Raw genomic sequence first — 27,962 nt, 5'->3', positions numbered from 1 at the left:
AGTCAGGGATGATTTTCAATGCCTTTATTAAGAAATATCAAAAGTCGATTATAGTTCCATACACAGTTTTACAAAGTTCAAGTGACGGGGAATGTAGGGAGGCCATCAGCATGCCTGTTTGGACACCACAGTCACTTGCCAAAGTGACTTGCCCTGTCACTTTGGTCACCTTGTTTAACAGTGGTCCACACAAGGCTCTTTCCCACTTCCACGAGGCCACAGCACGATACCTTACATTATTTGAGTTGTAATATGTTATAGACACTTCTTAAATATTTGTCCTTTTCTTTCATCATTATTCTTCCCTGAAATAGCCGAGCTGTTTATAGAAAGCACAACACTTGAGTCCCATTAACTGCTGTTTGCATCACATTTTCACAAAGCCTACTTTGACACAGCTGGAAAACATCCCAAGTTACATGTTACCCTTGCACACCTGGGATGGAACCCAAGCACGTTGTTAACTTTTTATTTAACATTTAACAAAAAAGAGGGAAGCACTCAACTTGGAAACAAAACAGCACAGTCATTCAGTGGAAGAGTTAAGTGCGGGACACAGCCTGCGGATTCCACAGAGCTCCTCCAAGTGGTCACCAGCATGACCAAGAACAACTGGAGGCAGGAACACCAACACAGAATACAGAAAGCGAGTCTCTTGGGCAGGGTACATCACGAACTTTTATGTCAGGGACACTGCATCAGAGGGGAGTTACACTTTAAGAATAATCAGGGCTAGTAGATAATTGGCACCCAATGGGAGACAGCAACGGAGTGGTGTGCCTTGGTGAAGGCTTGTGCTGGGTTATCTAAAAGTGGATCTCTGAAGAGATTGTCCAACAGCATCAGAAAACGCCATCTTCAGAGGAAGGACTCCTTGTTCACCCACATGAGACTGCGGGTCTCATTGGGCTTGCATTCGTACTCAATGACGGAGAAGGGGCTTCCCCACTGGCAGTGATCTCGCTTGTGGTAATTGTAAAACTTGACCTGCCACATCGTCTCGAAGGTCCCAATGTCAGTGAACTGAGGGAAGAGAAACATGCCCCATCAAAACCTCATTCTGCCATGAGCAAACATAAGAGTTGATGTTCGTGAAAGAGATGTAACAGGGAAGAACAAATCTGACTCCATGTTAGATCTGTTTCTTTTACTTCAACCTTTGTATTCTATTGCTTTTGCTTCCAGTAAAGAATGTTGCCTATAGCCCGCAATATACAGGACAGCCCGTTCTCAAGGCTCCGACCTTTAAGAGTACAACACTTTCCCATTCATATAAAGATAAAAAGTTGCAGAACAGAGAATAACATTTGTCTTGTTGGACGTTTACAGGAACATCGTGAGCTGACCTGCGAGGACAGCTACAAGAACAAAGGATTCTGGCACCAAGAAGCTTACAACAACCAACTCCCCCTTCACTGCTGCCCCTCACCTTTTAGTATAAATGAAGCCTGAATTCTGACTGGGGTAAGATGGTTCTCTAGGACATTAGTTGGCCACCTTCTCAGTCTGCTGGCTTTCCAAATAAAGTTCCCACAATAACTTGTCTCCTGACTTACTGCCTGTCATGCAGCAAGCAGAATGACTTTAGACTTAGTAACAGATGTACTGTGTAATGAGGTGTAATCTGTGGAATCACTCCAGGCTCTTGTGTTCTGAAAGCTTAGGTCCTTACTCTAATGAACTATCTTCCTTTATTATGAGAGAGATTTTCCTGAGAAGCTGTCTGTAAACCATTTATTTCTCTATAAAATCTTATTCCCATCCCACTCATGGCATTTGTTATCATATTGCCTTTAATACAAACAACTCCCCAAATGTATCTGTTTCCCATATTTAAGTTCTGGAAACTTCTCTTAGAATCTCAGAATTTCAGAGGTTGCCACAGAAGGGAGATTGGGAAGAGAAGAGAGGGAATGGCGTTTAATGATTGTCTTTGGTTTCTTTTTCAAAAAATAGCTGTACAAAATCATATGTGCACAACAACAGGAAACAAAAGCTACAACTGCCCTCCCATCACTAATTTCAATTCCAGGGAAAACTATGCTATCTGAAGCATTTGCTTGTTAAAGACCCTACTTTAACTTTCAAATATTATTGAGTGTTTATAAGTCATGCCCACGTCTCAGGTTCTGATTTCACATTACCCAAAACCCTATTTGAGTACCTACTGTGTGCCTCGTACATAGAAAAATTTGTATAAGGTGTGATCCTTTGCTCTCCAGAAGTTTGCATTCTACTTCCAGAAGGCAGGCCCTGCAAACACTGCACGGAATTCTACGGAGTCATGAGCACACGATTCTTATGTAGCTGAGAAGAGGGCACAGAATACCCTAGAGGCCATTGGGCAGGGGCTCAAGTGGCCTGTAGGGTGGCCTGACCCTGCCACTGCCTCCTGGAGCTATTTAGGGGATGTGGCAGTAAACAGCATGATGCCTGTCGTTATTTTCTCCTCTGACCCACCCCCCATCATGGGAGGAGCCCAGGCCTGACTTAGCAGGGTTCTTAGACTTGTCAGGAGCCAGAAGACATCGTGGGGGAGGGCTGTGAGTAATAGGAGCCTTATGCTTGCGGTTGCTACAGGAGGGGGGCGATCAGGTGCTCCCCAGATAGCCTTCCAAGATGCTCTCAAGATCACATCCTGCCCCATTGCCTCATCCTGCTAATCGGACCCTAAAACAAGGTTTGGCTTGCCTTTGAGAAATCTGCTTGACCTGAAACAGTAGGTGATATACCTAGAGTCCACAAAGCTTCTCCCAGGTAAGAAAATGAAGGATCTCTTTTTAGAGAGTCATAGCTTAAACACCTGTGCACATATATGCAGCTTTATTCACAAAAGCCCCAGCCTGGAATCAACCCAAATGGTTCATCACTCACCTGGTGATAGACACATTTTGGTATATCAGTAAAATGGCTTTTTACTCAACAATAGAACATACTGATTCAGGCAGCAACAGTGATGGATCTCAAAGACATGCTAAGCAAAAGAATCTAGACCCCAAAGAATACATGTACTATATGATTCCATTTATATATATATATCTCCATATAATTTATAGTGATAGAGTATAATCTATGCTGACAGGAAACATCTGTGGTTACCCAAGTTACCTGGGGTAGGAGGAGGGAATTGATGATTGATGAAAATGTGCAAGAGGGAACTTTTTGGAGTAATAGAAACATTTTACATCTTGATTGGGGTGGTGGCTACAAGAGTATATGTATGTGTTTGTTAAAACTCATTGATCAGTATACTTAAAATGGGTACATTTATTATATGTAAACTATACAACAAAGTTGATTAAAAATTAGAACTACAGGGGCTTCCCTAGTGGTGCAGTGGTTGGGAGTCCGCCTGCCGATGCAGGGGACACGGGTTCGTGCCCCGATCCGGGAGGATCCCACATGCCGCAGAGCGGCAGGGCCCGTGAGTCATGGCTGCTGGCCCTGCGCGTCCGGAGCCTGTGCTGCGCGACGGGAGAGGCCACAACAGTGAGAGGCCCGCTTACCGCAAAAAAAAAAAAAAAAAATTAGAACTATGGATTTTTAGTGAGCAACGAGGAACCAGGTATTCTGAATACTGCCAATGGGAACTGAATTACACAGCCTTTCGGAAGGGTAATTTGTATCAAGTAAAGGTGTGAACATACTTGGGTCCAGTAATTTCACTTATAACTTATCTTAAGAATACCACAGGGTTTCGAGTAGTGAAAAATTGAACACTAAATTTCCATCCTTAATTAATTATGGCATATGTGTATAGTGGAATACTATGTTACAATTCTAAATGTAATTATTTAATAAAATTTTTCTAGTATTCTATATTATCACCTGAACTAAGCAGAGTACCAACAAGACTGTCTAGTGTTAATTCCATTAAAATAACACATGTTAATGCTGATGGAATAAGTTTTATTTTCTTCTATGTACTTATTTGTACTTTAAAAATTTAATGATTGAATTTTACTTTTATAATCAGAAAAAATGTTAAGCCAAATTGTAAGTATTTACAAGTATTACCAAATAGTTAATATCCTTAATATAAAATATTATATGAATTAACTAGTAAGAACTACTAAGAACATTTGCATAAAACTGGACAGTTCATTAAAAAATTGGCTAACATCTGAAAAATATTCAAATGTAATATTATTAGTAATTAAATAAATACATACTTTACAGAAATATTATTCACCTATCAACTTAGCAAACATTTCCAAATACCAGAAGCAATTTAAGCATCCAACTTTAGGAAATTATTATGAAAATGGTGGAATATCTGTACTATGAATTATATAATCACTAAACAGGAATTTAGTTTTGATGAGAGAAAATGAGTACAATGTTAACAGAAAAAAGATTAAAACACTTTATATACATTATGAGTTCAAATACACAAAATAAAATGTATAGAGAAAAAAATGAAAAAGTATTAACAATAGCTCTCTAAGAAATTGTTTTTATATCTTTTCTACTTAGATTTTCTGCAATAAATAGTTACTTTTATAATCAGAAAGAATATTTTAAGTGGTGAAATGGATCTATCACCCCTGAAAAATTAACATATATATCCCTTGAACCCTAGGGATTTAATAAATTCTATTAAGGATACATATATGCTAATGAAAATATTACAACTTTGTTTATGATAGGGTAATGGTGGTAATAATAAACTGATATCTCATTTTACAAATCACCAAGATGACTTATTATTATTTTTGACCAGCACAGGACACTGTACATTTTAAGTGCAACTGAATTAAATTAAGTTATAAAAATATTTTACAAACACCAGCTAAGCTTTTGAGGGAGCAGCTTGAAATCAGGCTAGTTAAGTGGGAAAAACAATACCTTTTCTGAAACAGATATAAATAAAAGTTGGTCACAAAAACAAACAAAGATGATCACGACCACAGGCAAAAAAACAAAAACAAAAAGCCTTAAGGCACTATACTTACACCTGAATGACCTTAAAATTAATAAAGTCTCAATCTAAGAGTTCTCAGTAACACAGGAGACCAAAACAGAAGTCTGTTGACAGCAAGTCACAGCTAAAGATGTGGGATGTTTAGGTGCTTCTACTTTGTTTCTGTTATTAATGTTGGACCCAAGGTCTTATTACAGTAAACTTAACTGCAGCTAAATAGGCATATGCCTTCCTCTCTCCCACACCTTAGTTGTTTTAACTTCCCATTAGCCTTCTTCCTATTCTTCCTTCTAGAGTTCTATTTCCTGAGCATTTCTCTACCTAACTCAGGATTTCTTCTCTTCTGGCTAAGAACAGATGTGCTATCCAAAGCTGACATTCCTCTTGAAGAACAGAGGAAGCAACTACAAGCTCTCCATTCCCTCCCAACCCATCTGTGCCTTCCAAGGAAAATTTACCCAGGCAGGCTCCCAGGTAATGCAGTTATGCATGGTATAATTTTGTGCATTTAATAGCTCTCTCTCTTTTTAAAATACAATTACTTTCACATATGTCATTCCACACTGGTGGTGTGACTGGTTTTCACATCTCCATTTTAAGGATGAAAGAACTAATATTCAGAGAGGTTAAGGGAGTTGGGTTAGGTCTACATCGTACAGCCAGCTAATGCTAGAAGCAGGTCAAGAAGCTAGGTTTCCTAATTCCTATCTAGAAACTATAATCAACGTACCAAATTATTTATATAAGCAAATGAGCTAAAAGGTACTGAACAGTTTTTCTTTCTTCCTCCCTGAGTGAGAACATCTATGAACTGTCGTGTGTAGAGTGCTTTAGGACACCACTGTGGACTGAATATTTGTAGCTCACCCAAATTCACATGGTGAAGCCTAAATCTCCAACGTGATGGTATCTGGAAGTGGGGCCTTCCAGAAGTAATTCGGGTGTGAAGATGGAGCCTTCATGAATCGGATTAGTGTCCTTATAAAAACAGACATGAGAGGAATGATCTCTCTCTCTGCTTTCCTTCATGTGAGAACACAGCAAGAAAGCAGCTGTCTGTGAATCAGAAGGATTATTCTCACCAGATACCAGGTCTGCTGGCGCCTTGATCTAGGACTTCCAGCCTCCAGAACTGTGAAAAATAAATATTTGCTGTTTAAGCCACCCAGTCTATTTCTTCTGAAACTGACACTCTACTATGTACCTGGACATTTTATTTGCCTTAGTGTTCTTACAAGTTGCAAGGCTTGGTACACTTTTATTTCACAACCAATGTGAAAGAGAACCCATCAGCTTCCAAAGAGAAGAGACTCATTTGTTGTGCTCAGTAACAAATGAGGAATCTGAAGAACATGTTTTCAACAATTTCCATGGTGGTCTTACAACCAGATGCCCTAGAATCCCCAGAGCACTTCGCTCTACTCACCATTCCACCCAAATCCACTGGAGACATGTGAAATTCACCAAGAATAGAGTCACTTAGAAATCCACGGACTTGGGAGCACAGAATGAGCTTATTATATTGATAGAGACATGATGTTATTTCCTTAGTAAATAAAATCAATATAAATAAGCTTCTATAACTTTTACTGTGGTGTGACCTACCAAATCCTACTGGATTCCAAAGCTCTTTATTCCTGTACTGTTTGAAGTTTTAGTAGTAAATACATGTTTTCCATTTCTCTTAGCTGAATAGATAGGACTAAAAGTTCTGGGTCTTATAAGCATGCTTAACTTTATAAGAAACTGTCAAACTTTTCTAAAGCGATTGCGCCGTTTTACATCCCTACCGGCGATAGGAGAGTTTCAGTTGTTTTACAGACTCTCCAAAAGGTGACATTGCCAGTCCTTTTCATTGTAGCCCGTCTAGTGGTAACAAAAAGAAAGGCAATAAACAGCAGAAAGCCATGAAACAGAAAAAGGAAAACCAGTAAAGAAAAACTGATGAAACTAAAATCTGTTTACTTTTTGAAAATGTCTTTAAAACTGATAAACCCCAGCAAAACTGAGCAGGAAAAAGAAAGCAAGTTACCAATATTAGGAATGAAAGAGATGCTATCACAATCGATCCTATATTAGGAACAATGTGGGATCCTTAGATTAGGAACAAACTTATACTTTTTTTTTTTTTTTCGGTACGCGGGCCTCTGACTGTTGCGGCCTCTCCAGTTGCGGAGCACAGGTTCCGGACACGCAGGCTCAGCGGCCATGGCTCACGGGCCCAGCCGCTCCGCGGCATGTGGGATCCTCCCGGACCGGGGCACGAACCCGTGTCCCCTGCATCGGCAGGCGTACTCTCAACCACTGCGCCACCAGGGAAGCCCCAAACTTATACATTTTAAAAAATGTACAAATACTTTGAAAGATACAAGCTATCACTAAATCTCTAACTACTTAAGAAATTGAATTTGTAGTTTAAAATTTTCCCAGAAAGAAAAATTCAGGTCCAAATGCCTTCATTGATAAATTCATACATTTAAGGGAAAAATACCAGTTCTACGTAACAGAGGAAGGAACACTTCTCAATTCATTCTGTGAAGCCATTGTTACCCTGATACCAAAACCTCACAAAGATATTATTACAAGTAAAGGAAGATTGCAGACAAAAATTCCTCATGGTTTTATGCATAAAATTTGCTTATAATTTTTATTTGTTTGAAATATTAGTAAATAAAATCCAGCAATACATAATAAGGATATTACACTGGGACCACGAGAGATGTATCCTTAGAACTCAAGGATGGTTCAATATTTGAAAATCCATGTAATTCACCATATTAACAAAATAAAGGAGAAACACCATGTAATCATAGTAATAGATGCAGAAAGAGCATTTGGCAACTTAACATCCATTCATATTAAAAACTTTCAGTAGGGGCTTCCCTGGTGGCACAGTGGTTGAGACTCCGCCTGCCGATGCAGCGGACGCGGGTTCGTGCCCTGGTCCGGGTAGATCCCACATGCCACAGAGCGGCTGGGCCCGTGAGCCATGGCCACTGAGCCTGTGCGTCCAGAGCCTGTGCTCCGCAACGGGAGAGGCCCCAACAGTGAGAGGCCCTCGTACCGCAAAAAAACACAAAAAACAAAACCCTCAGCAAACTAGGAACAGAAGGAAAGTTCTTCAATCTGATTAAGGGGCACCAATTAAAAACCTATAGCTAACATCACCCTCAATGGTAAGAGACTGAGTCCTTTCTCTATAAGATGTAAATAAGGCACCAAGAGCAGTTCTTACTATTCCTGTACAGCACTGTGTTAGCAGTCTTAAGCTAGTACCTTAAGGCAAAAGGGGGGAAAAGAAAAAAGGGAAGTAATACTTTCTATTCACAGATAAACAACTGTTTGCAGAAAATATTATGCAATTAATAAGTGAATTCAGCAAGCTTGCAGGATCCAAAAATCAATTTAGAAAAATTATTATATTTCAGAAATACACTAGGACTGAACAATTCGTATTACTTTTAAATATTTGACTAATTTTGTAGGTGAAAACTGGCATTGCAATATTTGTATTTTTTTTTACCAATAGTGTAATTAAGCTATTTTTATATATTTACTGATCATCTGTATCTCTTCTGTGAATTGCCTCTATGTTTTTTTGCTTATTTTTCAATTTTCCATGTCCTATGGTTCTTTTCCTTACTGGTTTCTAAGAATTCTTTATATATTAAGCTACAGATTTTGCCAAAATACTAGAAAGAGCTGACATGAGGAACACCTTTTATGTTTGGGAATGCGTATGTAAGGCCACCTTCCTGCGCAAACACAGCCTCACAACAAGCTCATGTACCTCCCTGCCTTATTCCTCTAAACTCCCCCCAGTCGCCTACTAAAGAGACTATCACGATGATTACCACGATGCAGACAGACTCTCCACTTGGCCTCTCTCCTTGGAGGGACTGAATGGAGAATTAGTCACATTAAAATACAAGTCAGCACTGCTCTTTGAAGTGTGGGTGGAGAGCTTTTAGAGCTGGGTATCCTTAACTCCCTGTACCAGCGCCTCTGGAATCATGTGAATAGAGAGATCACTGCCACTAATCTAAGTCAGATGGCACTTGACTACTTCTTGAGTTCAGCTTCAGGGCTGCAGCACTGTCTGCATGGGCAGTGGCAAATCGAGGCAACACAGCTTAACCATCCATGTTACAAATAAGTTTTTTACCAACCATCATTTGCCTTTTAATTTAAATTGCCTTTTAAGGAAAATTTAACTTTGTTTACAATGTTAACAGGAATTTTACATTTATGTAATCAAAGTTTTCCATCTTCACCTTTGGATTCCTTCCATTTCTTTAAGGTTTAGATGAATCCTTTTCATTTTGATTTTTTACAAAGTTGACTTTTTACACATAACCCTGAGATCCATCTGAAATATCTTTTTGAAGTATGGCATCCAGAAAGAACAGCAGTGATGTTTCCCCTAAATAGCCAATTATCCTAGCATCGTTTAGCCAATGATTTATAAAAATCTGACAAACTACTCTGAGGTAACCTTAGACTCATACGAAGTTGCTTTGGTGTACCTTTAATTCAGCTTCCCTTGCTGGATTCATCTACTTGATTAACTGCATTTACTTGGGAATCTCAGGACTTCCTTATTACCTGTGAAAGTGGTTGTGTCTGTAATTTACAATACTTAAGCTTGACAAAAGTCATAAAATAGTGTTAAAGTGTATGTAAGGCTTTCATCGGTAGAATGAAATTTTCAATTAACGTTATACCTGCTGAGCTGATCAGGAAACCTTCTCTAATTTCAATTAATAATAATTCTAGGACTTCCCTGGTGGTGCAGTGGTTAAGAATCTGCCTGCCAATGCAGGGGACACGGGTTCGAGCCCTGCTCCAGGAAGATCCCACATGCTGCAGAGCAACTAAGCCCATGCACCACAACTACTGAGCCTGTGCTCTAGAGCCTGCGAGCCACAACTACGGAGCCCGCGTGCCACAACTATTGAAGCCCGTGCACCTGGAGCCTGTGCTCCATAACAAGAGAAGCCACCGCAATCAGAAGCCCGTGCACCACAACAAAGACCCAATGCAGCCAAAAAATAAATAAATGAATAAAAATTTAAAAAAACAATTCTAATTTCACTTGTAATAGAATCACATATTACAGATAAAATACAAATGCATGGCCAATGCTCAAACCAAAAGCTGTGTGATCACTGTTGGAACAATCATTCGCCTGCTTCTTCTAGAGTGGAAATTATATTTAAGAACCTAGGCTTTACTGCTGGGACTCATAAAATGCTAAATACCAGCTTAAATCTTTTGGAAAATGATGTAGAGTATAAACATATAAATCAAGTTTGAATAAGAGGAAAGTTGAATCTCATAAAATCCAAAACTATGGGAAAACAAAAATAGACTGTCAACTCTATGGAAAAAATAACCGTCTTCATTTTAAAAGAAGAAATCATAAGAGAAAATGAAAATTTTTAATGTAATTATATTTCTACACAATGGAAAATAAAAATAAAGCAATAGTGAGAGAAATATGACAGATATGGCAGACTGTTTATCTTTATTAGGAGTCTGTGATTTTTTAAAAGAATAATTTCCAACAGAAGTATTGACAAAACATGAAAGAATAATATACACAAGAAGAAACAAAATTAAATTAACATGTAGAAATGTTCATTCTTGTGATAGTGAAAAGTAAATTAGAAAATTTATTTTTTTAAAGTAATTTTCAATGATGTCATAATTTTAACAAGGCCAGTAGACTTCTTTATTGCTAGTAACACTGTAAAATAGTATGTACAACTTAAAAAAAAAACAAAAACACCAAAAAGGCCATATGTGGGAACAGCCATAAAGATTCAGTTCTTTTGACCAAGTATTTTTACTCAGATTGAGGTAACTATATGCACAAAACTTTACATTATAGCACTTTTTATGATGGGACAAGGAATATATCTAATATCTGGGTAAGAGTGTAATCATTATGATATATTGTGATAAAGTCTTATGTTACCCTTAAAATTATAAAAATGAATACGTAGAAAGTTGTACAAAATATGTATTAAGAATTATTGCAACTATAGAATGTATATATGTGGAAGGTAATCTGAAAATGAGCCAAATCAAAATGTAGGGATTCCTGGTGCTTTAAAAGTTTATGCACATTTCTGAACCTTGTCATGATATTTTACAATTTTTAAAGAAAATCATTCAAAGCCCTTGAAATGCTGGGATGCATCCCCACACTTCTCTGTGTGTCTGTGCCCAACCAGAAAGGAATCCTACATAAATGTGTGGGATTTCAGTCCTATTTGGTGTGATCCTAAATGACAGTATTTGGGAATCTGACATTCTTCAGCAAATAATTAGTACCACACCCCTAAAGGTAAGTTTGTAATTTTCACACCATGTTAGGGCTGACAGTGGTCTTAGTGATCAGATAGTGGAATCCACCTATTTGCATTGAGGAAACAGGCCAACTGAATTAAGGTTTGCCTGGGATCACAGTTAATTACAGAAGTAGATGGCATCCCAATACCTTCATAACTTCCAGTTCTAATTCTGACATTCTAGATGTTTCCTCAGGCACCCATACCACTGATGTTTCCCTTGGTGAAGAATGTAAATTTAATAATCCAGGAACTTGCTGCTTAATTGATTGCATTTACCTGGATATTTCAATGTTTTGGTGTTGTCTGTGAGAGTGTGGTATGTCCATACTTTTTAAAACTTAAATTTGAAATATTGGTTAACTTAAAAACATCGTAGGATAATGATGAAGGCTAGCTGAAAGCTTCACCACTAGAATGAACATTTGAATTTAACATAAGAGCTGCTGACATGATCAGGCAACCTCTAATTTCAATTGTTTTCCTTAGAATCAGCCTATTACTAATAAGATACAAATGCATAGCCAATGCTCAAACCAAACACTGTGCGATCATCGTTGGAACAATCAACTATCAATCACCTGCTTCTTCTAGAGTGGAAATTATATGGAAGAATCTAGGCTTTACTGTTGGGACTCAGGATTCATTAGTTACAGCATAGACATCCTTGTCACTACAACATCCTCCCAAAGCATCTAAAGGCTCTCCAACCTTTTAGCAAGTGCCTGGACAGGCAATCCAGACTTATGGTGAGTAAGAAAATCTTCCATTTCATGACTCAGTCTAAATCATTCTCACATTAAAAAAATACCTTTGTTTCATTCTTATTCAAAATAATGTAGAAGTTCTCACTTTACAGATCCAATTAAGAAGTGTTTAATTGAGTTCTTTCTAAAATAAGTTAATCTTCCTCCCTAGGGTTCTGCTTATACCTATAGCAAAAGAAGTATGACTCCACCCTTCTAAAACCAGAGCAAGTTATACCTCTGGTCTCCTCAGCCCATACTGGATCCAGGGAGAAGGTGGGGAGGTCTGCTCTCCTGCTCTGTGACCACCTGGAAGATGGGGTACAGTCCATCTATGGTGACCACCTCTGCACTTGACCCAGTGCTCAGTACCAGTTCAGTGAAAGAATGAACAACTTAAAGTTAGCTCATTGGCCCTTGGGCTCTCATTAAAATTCTGACAGATGGCCAATAGGCACATGAAAAGATGCTCAACATCACTCACTATTAGAGAAACGCAAATCAAAACTACAATGAGGACCACTTCATACCAGTCAGAATAGCCATCATTAAAAAGTCTACAAATAACAAATGCTGGAGAGGGTGTTGAGAAAAGGGAAGCTCTGTACACTGTTGGTGAGAATGTAAATTGGTGCAGCCACTATGGAAAACGGTATGGAGGTTCCTCAAAAAACTGAAAATAGAACTACCATATGATCCAGCAATCCCATTCCTGAGCATATACCCAGAGAAACTATAATTTGAAAAGATATGCATCCCTATGCTCATAGCAGCACTATTTACAATAGCCAAGACATGGAAACAACCTAAATGTCCATCAACAGATGAATGGATAAAGAAGATGTGATATATATATATATACACACACACATACATACATACATACATACATACATACATACACACAATGGAATATTACTCAGCCATCAAAAAGAATGAAATAATGCCATTTGCAGCAACATGGATGGACCTAGAGATTATCATACTAAGTGAAATAAGTCAGAAAGAGAAAGACAAATACCGTACGATGTCACTTATGTGTAGAGTCTAAAACACTATACAAATCAACATATCTATGAAACTGCAGACTCACAGATATAGAGAACAGACTTGTGGTTGCCAAGTGGGAGGGAGAGTAGGGGAGGAAAGGAATGGGGGTTTGGGATTAGCAGAGGAAAACTATTATATATAGGATGGAAAAACAACAAGGTCATACTGTATAGCACGGGGAACTATATTCAATATTTTGTGACAAACCATAATGGAAAAGAATATGAAAAAGAATATATATATCTCTATGTATGTATAACTGAGTCACTTAGCTGTACAGAAGACATCAACACAACATTGAAAATCAACTATATTTCAACAAAATTTTTAAAAATAAACAAAAATAAAATTCTAATAACTTTAGTATTTGCAGTTCTGCTTCGAGTTAATATTTCCCTTCAACTCTAATTACATATGCTATTCTCTATACACTACAGTAGGATACTTATTTGACTTAAAAGAGATTTATTTTGATCCACCAGCCCTTTGTTGGATGTGTGATCTTCAAATATTTTCCTAGAAGTCTAAAAATACCTTTTAAAATGTGTTTCTGTAGAAATGGATGATTTCTTCAGAAAAACAACTAAAATTGACTCAATAAAATCTTCAAAGTCCCCCAAAGGCAAACATTATGGACTAAGTTGAAAGTTAGGGATATTCCTTCCAAATACCATTATTTTGGATCCTGACTTTAATGGGGAAATTCTGTCAGACTTTCAAGTAACAGCTAAATCCTATGCTATGTAAATTGTTTCAGAGCACAAACTATGAAAATGTGCCCAATTCATTTTATTAAGTTATTAACCCTAACACCACATCTTAAATGGTGAAGAACGTTCTAATTGTCCTTTGCCTATCTCCCCTTACAATCTACATATTGCTACTAGACCGATTTTAACAACATGCAAATCTTGTCACATTACCAGGAACTGGAAGTCCTACATTGAAATGTTTTTAAAAATGGGGAGTTGGTGGGTGAAACTTACATGGAGAATTATAAAATCTGACAAAATATAAACAAAAACTATTTGAAGACTTTAAAAAGCAACTAAAAGCAGGACAGAAATCAGAGTGAAGTAAGTCAGAAAGAGAAAAACAAATACCATATGCTAACACATATATATGGAATCGAAGAAAAAAAAAAAAAGGTCATGAAGAACCTAGGGGTAAGACAGGAATGGAGAGCAGACCTACTAGAGAATGGACTTGAGGATATGGGGAGGGGGAAGGGTAAGCTGTGACAAAGTGAGAGAGTGGCATGGACATATATACACTACCAAACGTAGAATAGCTAGCTAGTGGGAAGCAGCCGCATAGCACAGGGAGATCAGCTCGGTGCTTTGTGACCACCTAGAGGGGTGGGATAGGGAGGGTGGGAGGGAGGGAGAAGCAAGAGGGAGGAGATATGGGGATATATGCATATGTATAACTGATTCACTTTGTTATACAGCAGAAACTAACATACCATTGTAAAGCAATTATACTCCAATAAAGATGTTAAAAAAAAAAAAAGGAAGATCTCAACTATAACAGTTAAGAATTGTCAATGTGGCTTTTTTGCTTGAGGGTACTCCCCAATCCCCCAGCAGTTCTGGCCCAAGTAAATGGCAGCTTTATCTGCGAGAAGTGGCAGAAGATAGTGCTCATGGCTAGCAGAGCAGCTGGAAATTTAGGGAGAAAATCCTGGAAACAAGAGAGCTATGTAAGAGGTGAGACCCCAAATCTGACAATAACTCTGCCATAATTCTTCCCTAACTGCAGGTATGGGCTGGTGGGAGGGGGCTTTTTCTGCTTGAAAAAGCAGACAAACCAGCAAAGAGGCTTTTTTTTTTTTCTTTTCCAAACAACATAAGTTTATTGTCTCACAGTTTGAGAGGTTAGATGTCCCAGATCAAGGTGTCAGCAGGGTTGGTTTTGTCTAAGAGAAGACTTTATTCTTGAAAGAGAAACTTATGCTGAATAAGATTTGTAAGTTCACTGGTTTTTGTTTTTTGTTTTGTTTTTTTAATTGAATGCATTCCCAAACCTGAGAAGTTGGAGCCTTACTGGTTTGAAAGTGTCAAAGCGAAGGGCTCTGGACTGACAGAGCAGCTGGAAATTTAGAGGAACCTCAGGGTGGATGGATCCCAGAATCTTTAGTATAAACTGTCCAATTCCTTGGCTGACTGCTAAACTCCACTGGAACAAGGGAACCAAGCTAGAAAAGCAGCAACTGGAAGTTGAAAGTAATTAAGCAGAGATATCAGCTGCTACCCTGCTGAGAAGAGACAATTTGCAGTTTGAGTCCAGCAATGTTACTGCATGCTAGAATTAAAAAAGAGACTAATCCTCAGAAGAATAAAAGCAACTAGAATCAATAATATATTATCTACAATGTTTTGTTTCTAATCAAATATTATCAAACATGTAACAAAACAGGAAAGCATGACCCACAGTCAGGAAAAAAAGTCATTCCTACTCTAAATGGGGCCAGATACTGGATCTACCAAACAAGTATAAACCAGCAATTATAAATATGCTCAAAGAAGTAAAGGGGCACAGGGTCTCAGTGAGCAAACAGATAGGGAATCTTGAGTGATGGAAACTATAGAAAATACAAATAAAAAACTCTAGAGCTAAAAAATACAATGACGGAAAAAATTTCAGAAAATAAGCACAAGAGTAGCCCGGGAATGGCAGAGGAAAAAAAAATCACTGAGCCTGAGTATACATCAATAGAAATTATCTAATTTGAAGAACCAATTTTCTGTTCTTTTAGAAAATTGGACAGGACTGTAAAGATCTGTAGGATAATACCAAGCTGTCTAATGTGTAATTGAGGAACTACAAGAAAAGAATAAAGTTGAAAAGAAATTTGAAACAAAATAACAGTTAAAAATACCCAAATTTGGAAGAACACTAACTTACAGATTCAAGAAATTCAGTGATTCCCCAAGAAGAAAACATTGCATAGAGTCTTTAGATTGCATAGAGAAAGGTGCATATAGTCCAACTATGGAAAACCGAACTGTACAATATACAGAGATCATTTTACTCTGTGTGTATATGTGTGTGTGTGTATAGCCTCAATTAAAATACCTTAATGCAAACAAAAGAAGGAAATAAATAATTAAGATGGGATCAGGGGACTTCCTGATGGTCCACTGGTTAAGACTCCAGGCTCCCAATGCAGGGGAGCTGGGTTCGATCCTCGGTGGGGCAACTAAGATCCCACATACCACAACTAAGCCCATGCGCTACAACAGAGACACAGCACAGCCATAAATAAACAAACAAACATACAAATAAAAACTAACTTTTAAAAAAAGATAGGATCAGAAATCAATGAAACAGAAAAATGGGCCAGTGGAGCATATGAAAACAAAGCTGGGTTTTTCAAAAAGCCAACAAAATTGATAAATCTCTAGCTAGACTGGTTGGTGGGGGGGAAATGGCAAATTATTAACATCAAGAATGAAAGAGTGGACATCATTAGAGATCCTAAGACATCAAAGAATGGTGGAGATTATTACCAACAACTTTGAGCCAACAAATTTGACAATTTAATTGAAATAAATGAATGATATCAAAGACCAATTACAAAAATTAACTCAAGGGACTTCCTGGTGGCGCAGGGGTTAAGAATCTGCCTGACAATGCAGGGGACACGGGTTCAAGCCCTGGTCCAGGAAGATCCCATATGCCACAGAGCAACTAAGCCCATGCGCCACAACTACTGAGCCTGCGCTCTAGAGCCCACGAGCCACAACTACTGAGCCCGCATGCCACAACTACTGAAGCCCGTGTGCCTAGAGCCTGTGCTCCGCAACAAGAGAAGCCACCTCTATGAGAAGCCTGTGCACCGCAACGAAGAGTAGCCCCTGCTTGCTGCAACTGAGAAAGCCTGCGTGCAGCAACAAAGACCCAATGCAGCCAAAAATAAATAAATAAATTTATTATAAAAATTAACTCAAGAAATAAAACCTGAATAGCCCAATATCAATTAAGGAAATTGAATTTGTAACTAAAAACCTTTAGACAAAGTGAAATGCATGCTTTTATTGGTGAATTCTATCCAACATTAAATAAGAAAAATATTAATTCTATACAAACTCTTCCAGAAAACAGGAGAGTGAACAACTTTCCAAATAATTTTATGCAGCTAGTATTATTACTCTGATACCAAAAACCAGACAATGACAAGAAAAGAAAACCATAGACCAATATTCCTCAGGAACACAGATATAAAATCCTCAATAAAATGTTAATGAGGGACTTCCCTGGTGGTCCAGTGGTTAAGAATCTGCCTTCCAATGCACAGGGACGCAGGTTTGATCTCTGGTTGGGGAACTAAGATCCCACATGCCATGAGGCAACTAAGCCCGTGCACCACAACTACAGAGCCCAGCTGCAACGAAAAGCCCATGCGCTACAACTAAGACCCGATGAAGCCAAAAATAAATAAATAAATATTTTTTTAAAAAAAGAAAAAAAAAATGTATCATACATAGAAAAGCTTAGGGATTCTACAAAAAAAAATCCCGAACAACTATTAGGACTAATAAATGAAATTAGCAAGGCCTCAGGATTCTAGATGAATATAGAAAAAAATCTATTTTACTTCTATATACTAGTAATAACCACCATTTATAGTAGCATTTAAATATGAAATACTTAATGATAAATTTAATAAAGTATGTATAAAATCTGTACAGGGAACACTGAAATACATTACAGAGAGAAATTAAAGAAAACCTAAATAGGCAGATATATTCATGTATCAGAAGGCTCAATAGTAAAGTGTCAAATCTTTCCAAACTGGCATACAGATTTAATGCAAACCCAGTTAATACCCCAATTTTTGGAGAAATTGACAAGCTCATTCTAAAATCTATATAACAATGCAAAGGGCCTAGAATAGTCAAAATAACTTTTGAGTAAACAAAGCGGGAAGATTTAGGTTATCTGATTTAAAGACTACATTATAGGGCTTCCCTGGTGGCGCAGTGGTTGAGAGTCCGCCTGCCGATGCAGGGGACATGGGTTTGTGCCCCGGTCCGGGAAGATCTGGCTCTTCTAGGTCTTTTGCATTTCCAAATTTAAAAGATTGATATATAATTAAGTATGTAAAGTAACTGGAATTCTCATACATTGCTGGCTGAAATATGAAATGGTACAGCAGTCTGGATATTTCTTATATGGTTAAACATGTACTTACCATGTGACTCATCAAATCTCCTCTTAGGTATTTACTCAACAGAAATGAAAACATCCTCACTCTAAAACTCATACTCAAATATTCATAGCAACTTTATTCATAACCTCAAAAGCTGAAAACACCCCAGCTGTTCATTTACTGGTGAAGGGACAAATAAACTGTAGTATATCCTTCCCATGGAATAGTACTCAGTGATAAAAGGAAACAACTATTTATGTGACAACATTATGCTACAACGACATTATACAAGAACATTATGCTAAGTAAAAGAAGTCAGGCACAATGCTACGATTCTATTTACATGAAATTCTAGAACAGTTAAAACTAAGTTATTGAGACAAAAAGGTCAGAGGGGGCTAAGCCTGGGGGCATAGATTATGGAAGGGCATGGAGGAATTTTCTGGGATGACAGAAATGTTCTATATTTTTGTTGGGGTGGTGATTGTACAGTAGTTAAAATCTATGTAATGGAATTATTTAAATTGGTGTATTAATGTATTTACATACAATTTGTATGTAAATTGCTTATCAAAGTTGACTTACAAACCTTCAATGAATTCCCACAGGCATTAAGATAAATTCAATAAGGAAAGAAGGTCCTGTAACATCTAACCCCTACTTTCCTCTCCAGATTAATCTTTATTTTTTTTTAATATTTAAAATTTTTATTGGAGTACAGTTGATTTACAATGTTGTGTTAACTCCATCTTAATCTTGAGTCAGTCTCTACCTCACTGTCTGCCCCAGCTATATAGGGCTTCTACTCACTGAAACACATTGTGCTCTCCCCCAGCTCTCGATCGTTGTACCTCCTTTTTCCTCAAGTGCCCCCTCTTCCCTCAACTCCTACATATCTTTAGTTCTTTATCAAGAAAGCCATCCCCTAAATCTTGAGCTAGACTAAGACCCCTGGTATATATCCCAAGGGTACCACTACTGTTTCAGTACATTTTGTATAATAACAATTATCTACTTTATTATTGATAATCATGTATAAAGTGTGTTTTCCTCCTCTAGGTAAGAAGCCCCATGAAGCCAGGGGATATCTATTTTGTTCACCACTCTTCTCCCAGTGCCTGATATATATAGGAAATCCTTATATATTTGCTGATAAATCAACAAAACAAACAAACAAAAATTTAAAAACCCTAAATGAAATATTAGGCATACTGAATATAGTAATATATTACAAATAATAAGTGACATCAAGTAGGGTTTATTTTAAGAAATAAAGGGAAGTTTAGTGTTTCAAAGTATATTTTATATTTATTCCATTAATATGTCAAAGGAGAAAAACTATCTCCGTAGATGGGAAAAGGAATTAGAAGAAATTCAACACACCTCCCAATTAAAAAAAATACCTCTTAGTGAACTAGAAACAGGATGCTTTAACATAATAAATATTTGAAACTAACATTGTATCTAACAGCGAAACCCTGGAGACAAGGATTACCACTATTAGTAGGCAACATTATTCTAGAAACATTAGCCAATGCAGGAAGGCCAGAAAAAAAAATCAAAAAATGACACAATTATATGTAGATTATGAATGTCTACCTGAAAAACACAAGACCGTCCAATGAAGAATTTTAGTAAGCAAGTTCAGTAAGGTGACCAATTACAAAATACACAAACACATGCTGTAAAAGCAATGTATTTAAAACAATGCAGCTTTGGCGTAAGTGTAGACAGATCAATGGAACAGATTACAAAAATGTAGGGAGAGGCTTAAATTTTTGCCACATAAGAAATTACTATGAAAATGATCACTGGAGAAGCATGGATCATTTAATTAATTGTACTTGGACATTATGAACAAATACATTCGAATATGAAACCATGAATTGAAATAATGTTCCATATTTTCTTTTCCATGGTTTCCACTTGCCTTGGCACCACACTCCAACAATCCCAAGTAGGCCTTACCGGCATGGTGATCTGGATGGGCTGCCGTTCTCCACTCTTGGTTGGGGCCACACCTTCTGTGTCATATGTTCCTGTATATACGATTCTGTCCCCATCAGGCTCTTTAGACTTCAGTTCCAGCGGGACAAGCACACCACCAATGGAAATGTTCCTGCAATGGACTTGAGTTGACCACATATGGTAGGAATTAGCTTAGGCACCCTGTCCTGGTCTGGACCACAACCCAGGCAGAAACCCCATGGCGTGTGGCGAACGGAGACACTGTGGTGTGGCAGAAAGTTCTGAGAGTTTAGGAGGCTTGACTTCCCCAGCTAACCAGTCATGTGACCCTAGGTTAACTACTTAATCTCTCTGGATTGACATCAGTATTCTCATCCAAAGTCCTTGCAAAAGGCTGAGTTAGACTCTGTCAATGGTCTTCCTCTTTAGTTTCTCATCTGTGGAGCTATTAAAAACCTACCTATACCCACCCCATCTCAAACCCCAGAGAATAGAATTCAATTGGTCTGGGGTGTGGTTTGGGCACTAGAAAATTTATTTTAAGGTTGCATAGGTGATTCTAATGCACAGGTAGGATTGAGAACCACTGAACTAGTTCTCTAATGGTTTTTTCTTCTGTTCCAACAATCAGGGGTCCCATAATTTGGGGTCCTCTTCCTCAAGCCAGCCACACACCAAAAATTCTCACTGGCATCATTTCTTCACGGTAGGGTAATGGTTCTCAAAGTGTCATCCCTGGACCAGCAGTATCAGTATCACCTGCCAACTATTAGAAAGCAAATTCTTAAGCTCCACTCTAGATGTAGTAAACTAGAGTTTACTACATCTAGGATGGGGCTCAGTCATATGTGTTTTAACGAGCCCTCCAGTGATTCCGATGTAGACTCAAGTTTGAGAATCACTGGGTTAGGGCACTGAAAAACTTTTGATAAAATTAAAGTGTAGGGGCTTCCCTGGTGGCGCAGTGGTTAAGAGTCCGCCTGTCGATGCAGGGGACGCGGGTTCGTGCCCCGGTCCGGGAAGATCTCACATGCTGCGGAGCGGCTGGGCCCGTGAGCCATGGCCGCTGAGCCTGCGCGTCCGCAACGGGAGAGGCCACAACAGTGAGAGGCCTGCGTAACGCAAAAAAAAAAAAAGAAAAAAAATTAAAGTGTAACAAAAAAATAGTTTTATCATTAACACAAATTTGTTTTTAGATTAACATGAAAAATAGAGAACTATCCTGAAGGAAATAGAACAGATAACTTGGTAGAAGGGGTTGCCAGGAAAGAAGGGAAAGAAAAAGTCTGGATTATAACCAGAGGCACAGAACATGGGAATGTGAGGATAATAGGTGCTTGGAGCTGTCAGTGATGAGGACAAGTAAATGGACCTAGAGCATGAGACACAACTCAGGTTTGATTCTAGGTCGTTCAGTTGGAGCCTGGCACCTAGAAGGCCAATACAAGTTTGTTGAATTAACAACTACTAGAGGACACTTCAGCTATAAAAGGTGTCAGGTGGATTCAAAGCCCTATCCACCCCACCTCCCAAGCTCAGCAAATGGTACATACAGTGTAGGACAGTTTATTTCCTCTTTCCACACTAGACTTCACACAATGCTTACGTGGAAGCTGAGAGGTAAAGGATTCCAGCCCTGGATACTTCCCCATAAGCTACTGCACCCTCCTACACTGACTTTCCAGCCAGAGGCTACTGGATGCATCAACCTCTGGTAGCAGAGAAGAGATAAACCCTGCCACGAATAAATAAGTATAAAAAAACCATCCTTTTGTTGTAAGGATGTTGCTAATCACCAGGCTGAACAGACAATTCGGGAGAAAAAGAAAAACACCAGGCAAGGAAAACCGGGAAAATAGGCCTAAGCAGAGGAGGCTGCTTTCCGTCTTGCTCTTCCAGCCCTGGGGTCCCAGGCTCATAAGGGTTGATGCGGGGGGGGGGGGGAGCATCCCTCAGGGAGCCCCAAAAATCACCCGCCCCCGACTTTACACCTCATTCCTCAGCCTTTCTCCTTCCTTCAGCCAAACAGAACGGGGCAGAGGAGGACCGGGATTTCGGTAAGTGAACCCCGCGGCGAGTTTCTCCCCTCTGCCACACCCCGGCCGCCTGCGGGTCCGCGCCGATGGCTGCACAGAAGGGATGCAATTTTTACAAGGAAAGAAAAAGCCCCCAAACCCCTGGCTTCCTGTCGCTGTTTTAAACATCCCACCCCGCGAGGCGTGGAGGGAAGCGAGAACAGCGGAGAGAGTAGCGTAAGGCAGGGGAGGGGACCTAGGGTGCAGGGAGCTGACCTTATACCCGGCCCCCCCACTCCCCCCCGCCAACCTCCTGGGCCCGCTGGGCACGGTGCGAGGCGAGAGGTGCCCAGGAGAGGCTCCGGCTGTCCCGGGGGCCTCGGTCCACCCAGCGTAACCCAAGTGGGGCCGGTCAGCCGCTGCGCGCGCCCGCACTCACTCGACCTGCAGCGTGGTGGGCTTAATCTTCACCTCCACCTTATAGGAGGAGCCCGTGAGCAGTTTGATGGTGCGGTTCTGGCCGAAGCGCTGCCCGTCCACCTTGTAGAAGACTGGGCCGTCGTTAGGCTGGATGCGCAGCGCGATGGAGAGGCGCACGAGGCCCGGCAGGTCTCCCATGGCTGGGCGCGGGCGGGCGGGCTGGCGCGGCGGCTCCGGAGGGCGGAGGACTGCGCTGGCTGCGACCCGGCGGCTAGAGCGCGGTGGGCGGAGAGGAAGAGCGCGGAGGGAGAGGGAGGTGGTGGAGAGAGGCTGCGGCTAGGAGCCCGAGCCGTCGCGGCCGTCAGCCCCGGCTTCCGAGGAGCAGCTCCCGAGGCTGTGACCCCACGTCCCCCTTGGCGAGGAAGCGCGCCCGAGGGACAGCTCCGAGGTCCCGAGCTCCACCATCCCCCGCTTCGCGTGCCTAGCCCTCCGCGCGCCAGGGGGCTCGCTCCGGCCCGCAGGCCGCGGGCTGCTCAGCGCAGCTGGGTGGGAGAGAGTTAATCCTGTTTACGCACTACAATCCCCTCCAGCTGGGGAAGAGGACATTTTGACTCCTCCTAGAGCGGCGCGGGGCGGGGGGAGGAGAGGATTGGGAGGGAGGGTGTAGGTCCTGGGTTTAAGTGGCACTACACCAAAGGGCGAGACCTCGGAATCTGGACACCCCCTCGGTCAGCGAAGGACTGCGGATACCATTGCTCGCAGATCGAGCCCCAGCCAGGCAGGAGGAGGCTGAGAGGCGAAAGGGAGACGGGAAGCGGGGCAGGAAACCGTTAGCCAGTGATTTTAATCTCAGGAAACATGTCTTTCCAAAGCCTAGGGGACATGGCTGAGGGAAGGCTCAATTCCATCTAATGTGGACTGCACGCCATGCTGAACTAGGAATGTGTGCAAGAAAAAGAAAATAACCAATATATATTCAAGGAGCTACATCTTCTCGTGGGTGTTTATTTCCATTATGCATATCCTTTTCTCAAGAATTACACCTTGTAATGAATCACATATATTTACACAGATCTTGTAGGATGAGCTATTAGCCCTGTCACAGGTAACTAGCATGTCTGTAAGGCATACAGAGGTGGTGACAGTGGCCAAGGGGAGGGATCGGTCAAAAGATTAATGGCAGGGCACCCGGTGCGACACCCGCAGAGATTATGTTTGCATATTAAGCATGAAGTCAGTTGACAGCTCGCGATTTTGGGGACAAGGGGAAACCAAGGGTGTTATGGCTTCACTGGGAATGACTTCAGATAGTGGAGCGTGATCACCTGCTTCAGCACCACCTGGTGGATAGTACCGGGGCCGGTGAGCACACCTGGGGAATGGAGAAACGGGTTAGTAAGGACGAATGGGTAGGGATGCGTCTATTTGTGGTTTTTGTTTACTCAAGGTAGTACTACTTTTCTTTAGAAATAGCATCATCTCGAAGGTGTGATTTGTCTCTTGGAAATGGTTTTCTCGTCTGTAAAATGGAGGGTGGGAAGCAGATGCTATCTTTTTTGGTAGGGTTGTTATGAGAATCAAGTGAGAGAATGCACATTCCAGTGCCTGACTCTCATATTTGCAATTATTATTAGGTGGAAATGCAAATGGTCGATAAGCATATGTAAGGATGCTCACCATCCCTAGTAGAAGAGCCAGAGGAATGCAAATTGAATCAGTAATATCAAACTATTTGGCCTATCAGCTTGGCAAACTTTTAAAAGACTTGCGTACCGCAAACAAACAAACAAACAAAACCCCTCTGCCCTTCAAAAGAAATAAAGGCATCATTACATTGTGTATAATTGGATATATGTAATTGTAATATGGGTGCTTATTGCAGCATTGATTGTGAAAATCAAAACCAAGCATAAACTGAATGCTAACCAATGAATAAATGGCTGGAAAAGTTCTCATATACCCATACTATAGGATTTATGCCACTGTTAAAAATAAATTGTATGTTCTATTGTCAAACATGTATACTTAAAACTATTAATGATAAAATTGGGGTAGCTACACAGTGGCAAACTGTGGAAGCCTGAGGGCAGGCATTTTTGCCTATGTCATTCATTGCTGTATGCCTAGAATACACAGAATAGTGCCTGGCACATAGTAGGTGCTCTGTAAATATTTGTTGAATTGAATTTCTGTCCTTGTTTTAAACATGTTCTTATGTGTTTTTTTCCCTATCCTGAAAAGTAATTATGTCCATCTGATTTATCTGGAGTCATGTAAAGAGAAAAAAATCTAATTGCAAATAATATCTGTAGTATAATGGTATTTTAAAACACTAAAAAATTAAAACCATACAAATTTGTATATGTTTTCTTAGCACTTTAAAAAGAATTAGAGGGTATACAGCAAACTTAACGTTAATTACTCTGGTGGTTGGGGGCTGGAAAGAGGATGATACCCTTTTGGAATTGTTTTAAAATCTTTTTGAAATTTCACTTTTTTATTAACTTTTTGTTCAACAATCCCACAGTCTCTGGTCAGTTTCCACCTGTGTATTGAAGAGAGTGTTGAACATGGAGTAAGAGGACTTCAGTTTGAATCCTGGCTCAGCCACTAATTGGTTTCTTTATGCAAGGCACTGGAATTTTTGCATTTTTATTTTTATTTTTTAAAACACTTCCTTCCCAATGTCGTGAGACTTAAATGAGAAAATGGAAAGCATTTGAAAAAATAAATTACTTTTCAAATATGAGGTGTTACAAATGCTGGGCAACTTGCATTAGGAATAATATTTTCAGAAGATAAAATGCAACTTAAAATGGAATTAATAAATGTCAAAGTAACAGGAAAATTTCTCATCATTGATACAAATGTGCAACGAATATGGGTATGGAGTCTAATGGATGTGTTTGTATTCCAGTTCTGCTAATTACAAGCTGGCTGACCTTGAACAAACCAAGGTACTTAGCCTCTCAGAAACCTTTTTTTTTTCTGTTTGTTTTGTTTTGTTTGTTCAATGACAGAATCAAATGAGATTATATAAAACACACAAGAGTATCCGTCACATATAGACACAATAAATTATAGCTATTTTTGTTTATCTGAAAATATATTACTATAGTTTTAAGGTGTCTGGCTTTACTACCTCAAATTGATGACCTTAAACATTGTTTATCAACAAGGCAACCATTATTACCATTCTTCTGGAAACTGGTGAATAAAGCCCAAGTAGGTGGGCTTGGCAGAGGAATTGGGCTAACAACATTTCATGTTTACTGTCCCAGTATCTGTGCTGAATTCATATTATGGACTTCAAAAGCAATCAGCATTATGACATTGGACATAGGTGTGTGTGTGTGTGTGTGTGTGTGTGTGTGTGTGTGTGTGTGTGTGTGCATACACATAAACATAAAATTCAGTCCCAGCACACTTAACTACTGTCTTTTTCATGCAGTCTTTCTTAAGGCACAGTTTAACATCTGATGGAGCTATTCCTTTCTTTCTTTCTTTTGTTTAAAAATCAGTTTTAATGTGCCAGATTCCTTCCCTTCTCCTGCCTTAGGACACCTCAGCATCAGAGATCTCAAGCAGATCACTGTACATTTATGCTAAGACTTCCTCTCCTAGCTTCATCTGCTAGACTTGAAGACAAAGCCATCCTCCTGGACCAGTTCTGAAGAATCCAGGTCCTGCCTTAGGCCCAAGAGATTTTGTAGCCTTGATGATGAGCAATAAGACCCCTGTTTGTCTGCCAGACTCTTGGGGGAATATGGTTATCTACTCACATAGTCACAGGGCAGACTCTGGCGGTGGTGATCGTAATCCCGATTCTTGCTTGCATTTGTTCTGGACCAAATTTAGCATAGAAATTTACATCCAAGTAAAACTTTTGCCCTTTCCTGCCATGGATGTTATCTGTGAACAATCAGGATAACAGTACTCACTTTTTTCTCCACAAATGTAAATAAATATTCCATTACAACTAGATTTCTTAGAGATGGCTTTCTACTTTTTCTGAGAATTTTGTTAAATAAAATCTTTCTAAAAAATTGTGACTAAAATACGCATAACCTAAAACTGACCATTTAACTATCTTAAAGTGTACGGTTCTGTGGCATTGAGCACATTCATTGTTGTACAACCATCACCAACATCCATCTCCAGAATGTTTTCATCTTCCCCAGTTCAAACTTTCTTTCTTACTCACTGAATGCACAGAACAGTGGCAGAATGTCTGGCTGAAACACGGTATTATAGGTTGTATCTGATTGGTGAGGTGTTTAATACTAGGCATATGATAATAACTAACAGAGGTCTTTTAACATGCAGGTGTTATGGCAATTTTAATAATGTTTTTTCACGAACGCAATACTGTTTTTTAAATGCACTTTAGTTGGAAACCACATAATGCACCACCAGATAATTGATTACTATAATAATTATATTTGCATACTCTCTTACATAATTCTCTACTTCTTTTCTTTTTAGTATGCCTTATGTTTCCTATTCTTTTACTTACACCACAATACAACACCTGAATTAGATGGGATTCATTTGCAAGTAGTTGCAAGTAAAGAAACTCAATTCTAACCAGTTTAGGGAAAGACTGTCTGGGTATATTATGTAACAAAAGGCAGAGTGGATGAAGCAATATATAGCAGAGGGAAAGGGTTGACTGGACCTCAGGAATAACGGGAACTAAAATTTTTAGAACCAAATTCTTGGAGAGAGAGAATCATTTCCCAAAATAAAGGGTGCTGTTTCACAAAGAAGGCCCAGTGAAGGTGCTGGGCAGGCAAAAGAAAAAAAAATACGAGAACAAAAATAAATGACGGAGGGGCTTCCCTGGTGGCGCAGTGGTTGAGAGTCCGCCTGCCGATGCAGGGGACACGGGTTCGTGCCCCGGTCCGGGAAGATCCCACGTGCCGCGGAGTGGCTGGGCCCGTGAGCCATGGCTGCTGGGCCTGTGCGTCCGGAGCCTGTGCTCCGCAATGGAAGAGGCCACAGCAGTGAGAGGCCCGCATACCGCAAATAAATAAATAAATAAATAAATAAATAAATAAATGACGGAGGGGTATTTGAGCTGAGAGGGTCTAAGTCTGGTGACCGAACTCTGAGCCTAGTGCCTGGCAACCCTGTCATCACGGATAGCCCTTGTCAAGTTAGTCAGATTCAGCTCCCTTGACCCTGCCTAACTTTGTAGAAAATATGACTATGGAGTTCAAAGACCAAATGGGAATTTTTGATGATCTCTTGAAGTTTATTCTGCATTTAGAGTTCTCTGATTAATTAAGAAACAAATTGAATAAGGGAAGTTAGAACAATTGGGTA

At 39.7% G+C, this 27,962-nt stretch overlaps 2 protein-coding genes across 3 annotated transcripts in view; one reads left to right on the top strand and one right to left on the bottom strand.

Moving 5' to 3' along the window:
• Positions 1-9: 9 nt before the first annotated feature.
• Positions 10-23,502, bottom strand: CNRIP1 (cannabinoid receptor interacting protein 1). Its single transcript, XM_059079969.2, has 3 exons — positions 22,654-23,502; positions 20,200-20,350; positions 10-1,023 (listed from the first exon to the last, which is right to left on the bottom strand). The coding sequence occupies exons 1-3, from the start codon at positions 22,830-22,832 to the stop codon at positions 859-861; spliced, it is 495 nt and encodes a 164-aa protein (XP_058935952.1). The 5' UTR covers positions 22,833-23,502; the 3' UTR covers positions 10-858.
• A 412-nt stretch (positions 23,503-23,914) lies between these two features.
• PLEK (pleckstrin) overlaps positions 23,915-27,962 on the top strand; it is a 64,696-nt gene continuing 60,648 nt past the window's right edge. The window contains exons 1-2 of one of the 2 annotated variants that reach the window (XM_067007491.1): positions 23,915-24,025; positions 25,552-25,591. Coding sequence is in view for 1 of the 2 variants with exons in the window: in XM_067007489.1 (XP_066863590.1) it covers positions 24,014-24,025 (12 nt within the window). In the remaining variant the exon portion in view is untranslated. The remainder of the gene's footprint in view (positions 24,026-25,551; positions 25,592-27,962) is intronic. The other variant, XM_067007489.1, reaches the window with a different exon arrangement.

Source organism: Kogia breviceps, chromosome 11 (genome assembly GCF_026419965.1).
Source record: "Kogia breviceps isolate mKogBre1 chromosome 11, mKogBre1 haplotype 1, whole genome shotgun sequence".
Taxonomy (NCBI): domain Eukaryota; kingdom Metazoa; phylum Chordata; class Mammalia; order Artiodactyla; family Physeteridae; genus Kogia; species Kogia breviceps.
This window is presented reverse-complemented; position numbering and strand designations above follow the sequence as displayed.

What these genes read in the sequence shown, in the direction of transcription:
- CNRIP1 (XM_059079969.2), bottom strand. Translation starts at nt 22,832, where the DNA reads ATGGGAGACCTGCCGGGCCTCGTGCGCCTCTCCATCGCGCTGCGCATC. An exon ending in CCCACCACGCTGCAGGTCGA is followed by an intron (nt 20,351 to 22,653) that starts GTGAGTGCGGGC and finishes AGTCCATTGCAG; the next exon opens with GAACATTTCCATTGGTGGTG. An exon ending in CCATCCAGATCACCATGCCG is followed by an intron (nt 1,024 to 20,199) that starts GTAAGGCCTACT and finishes CTCTTCCCTCAG; the next exon opens with TTCACTGACATTGGGACCTT.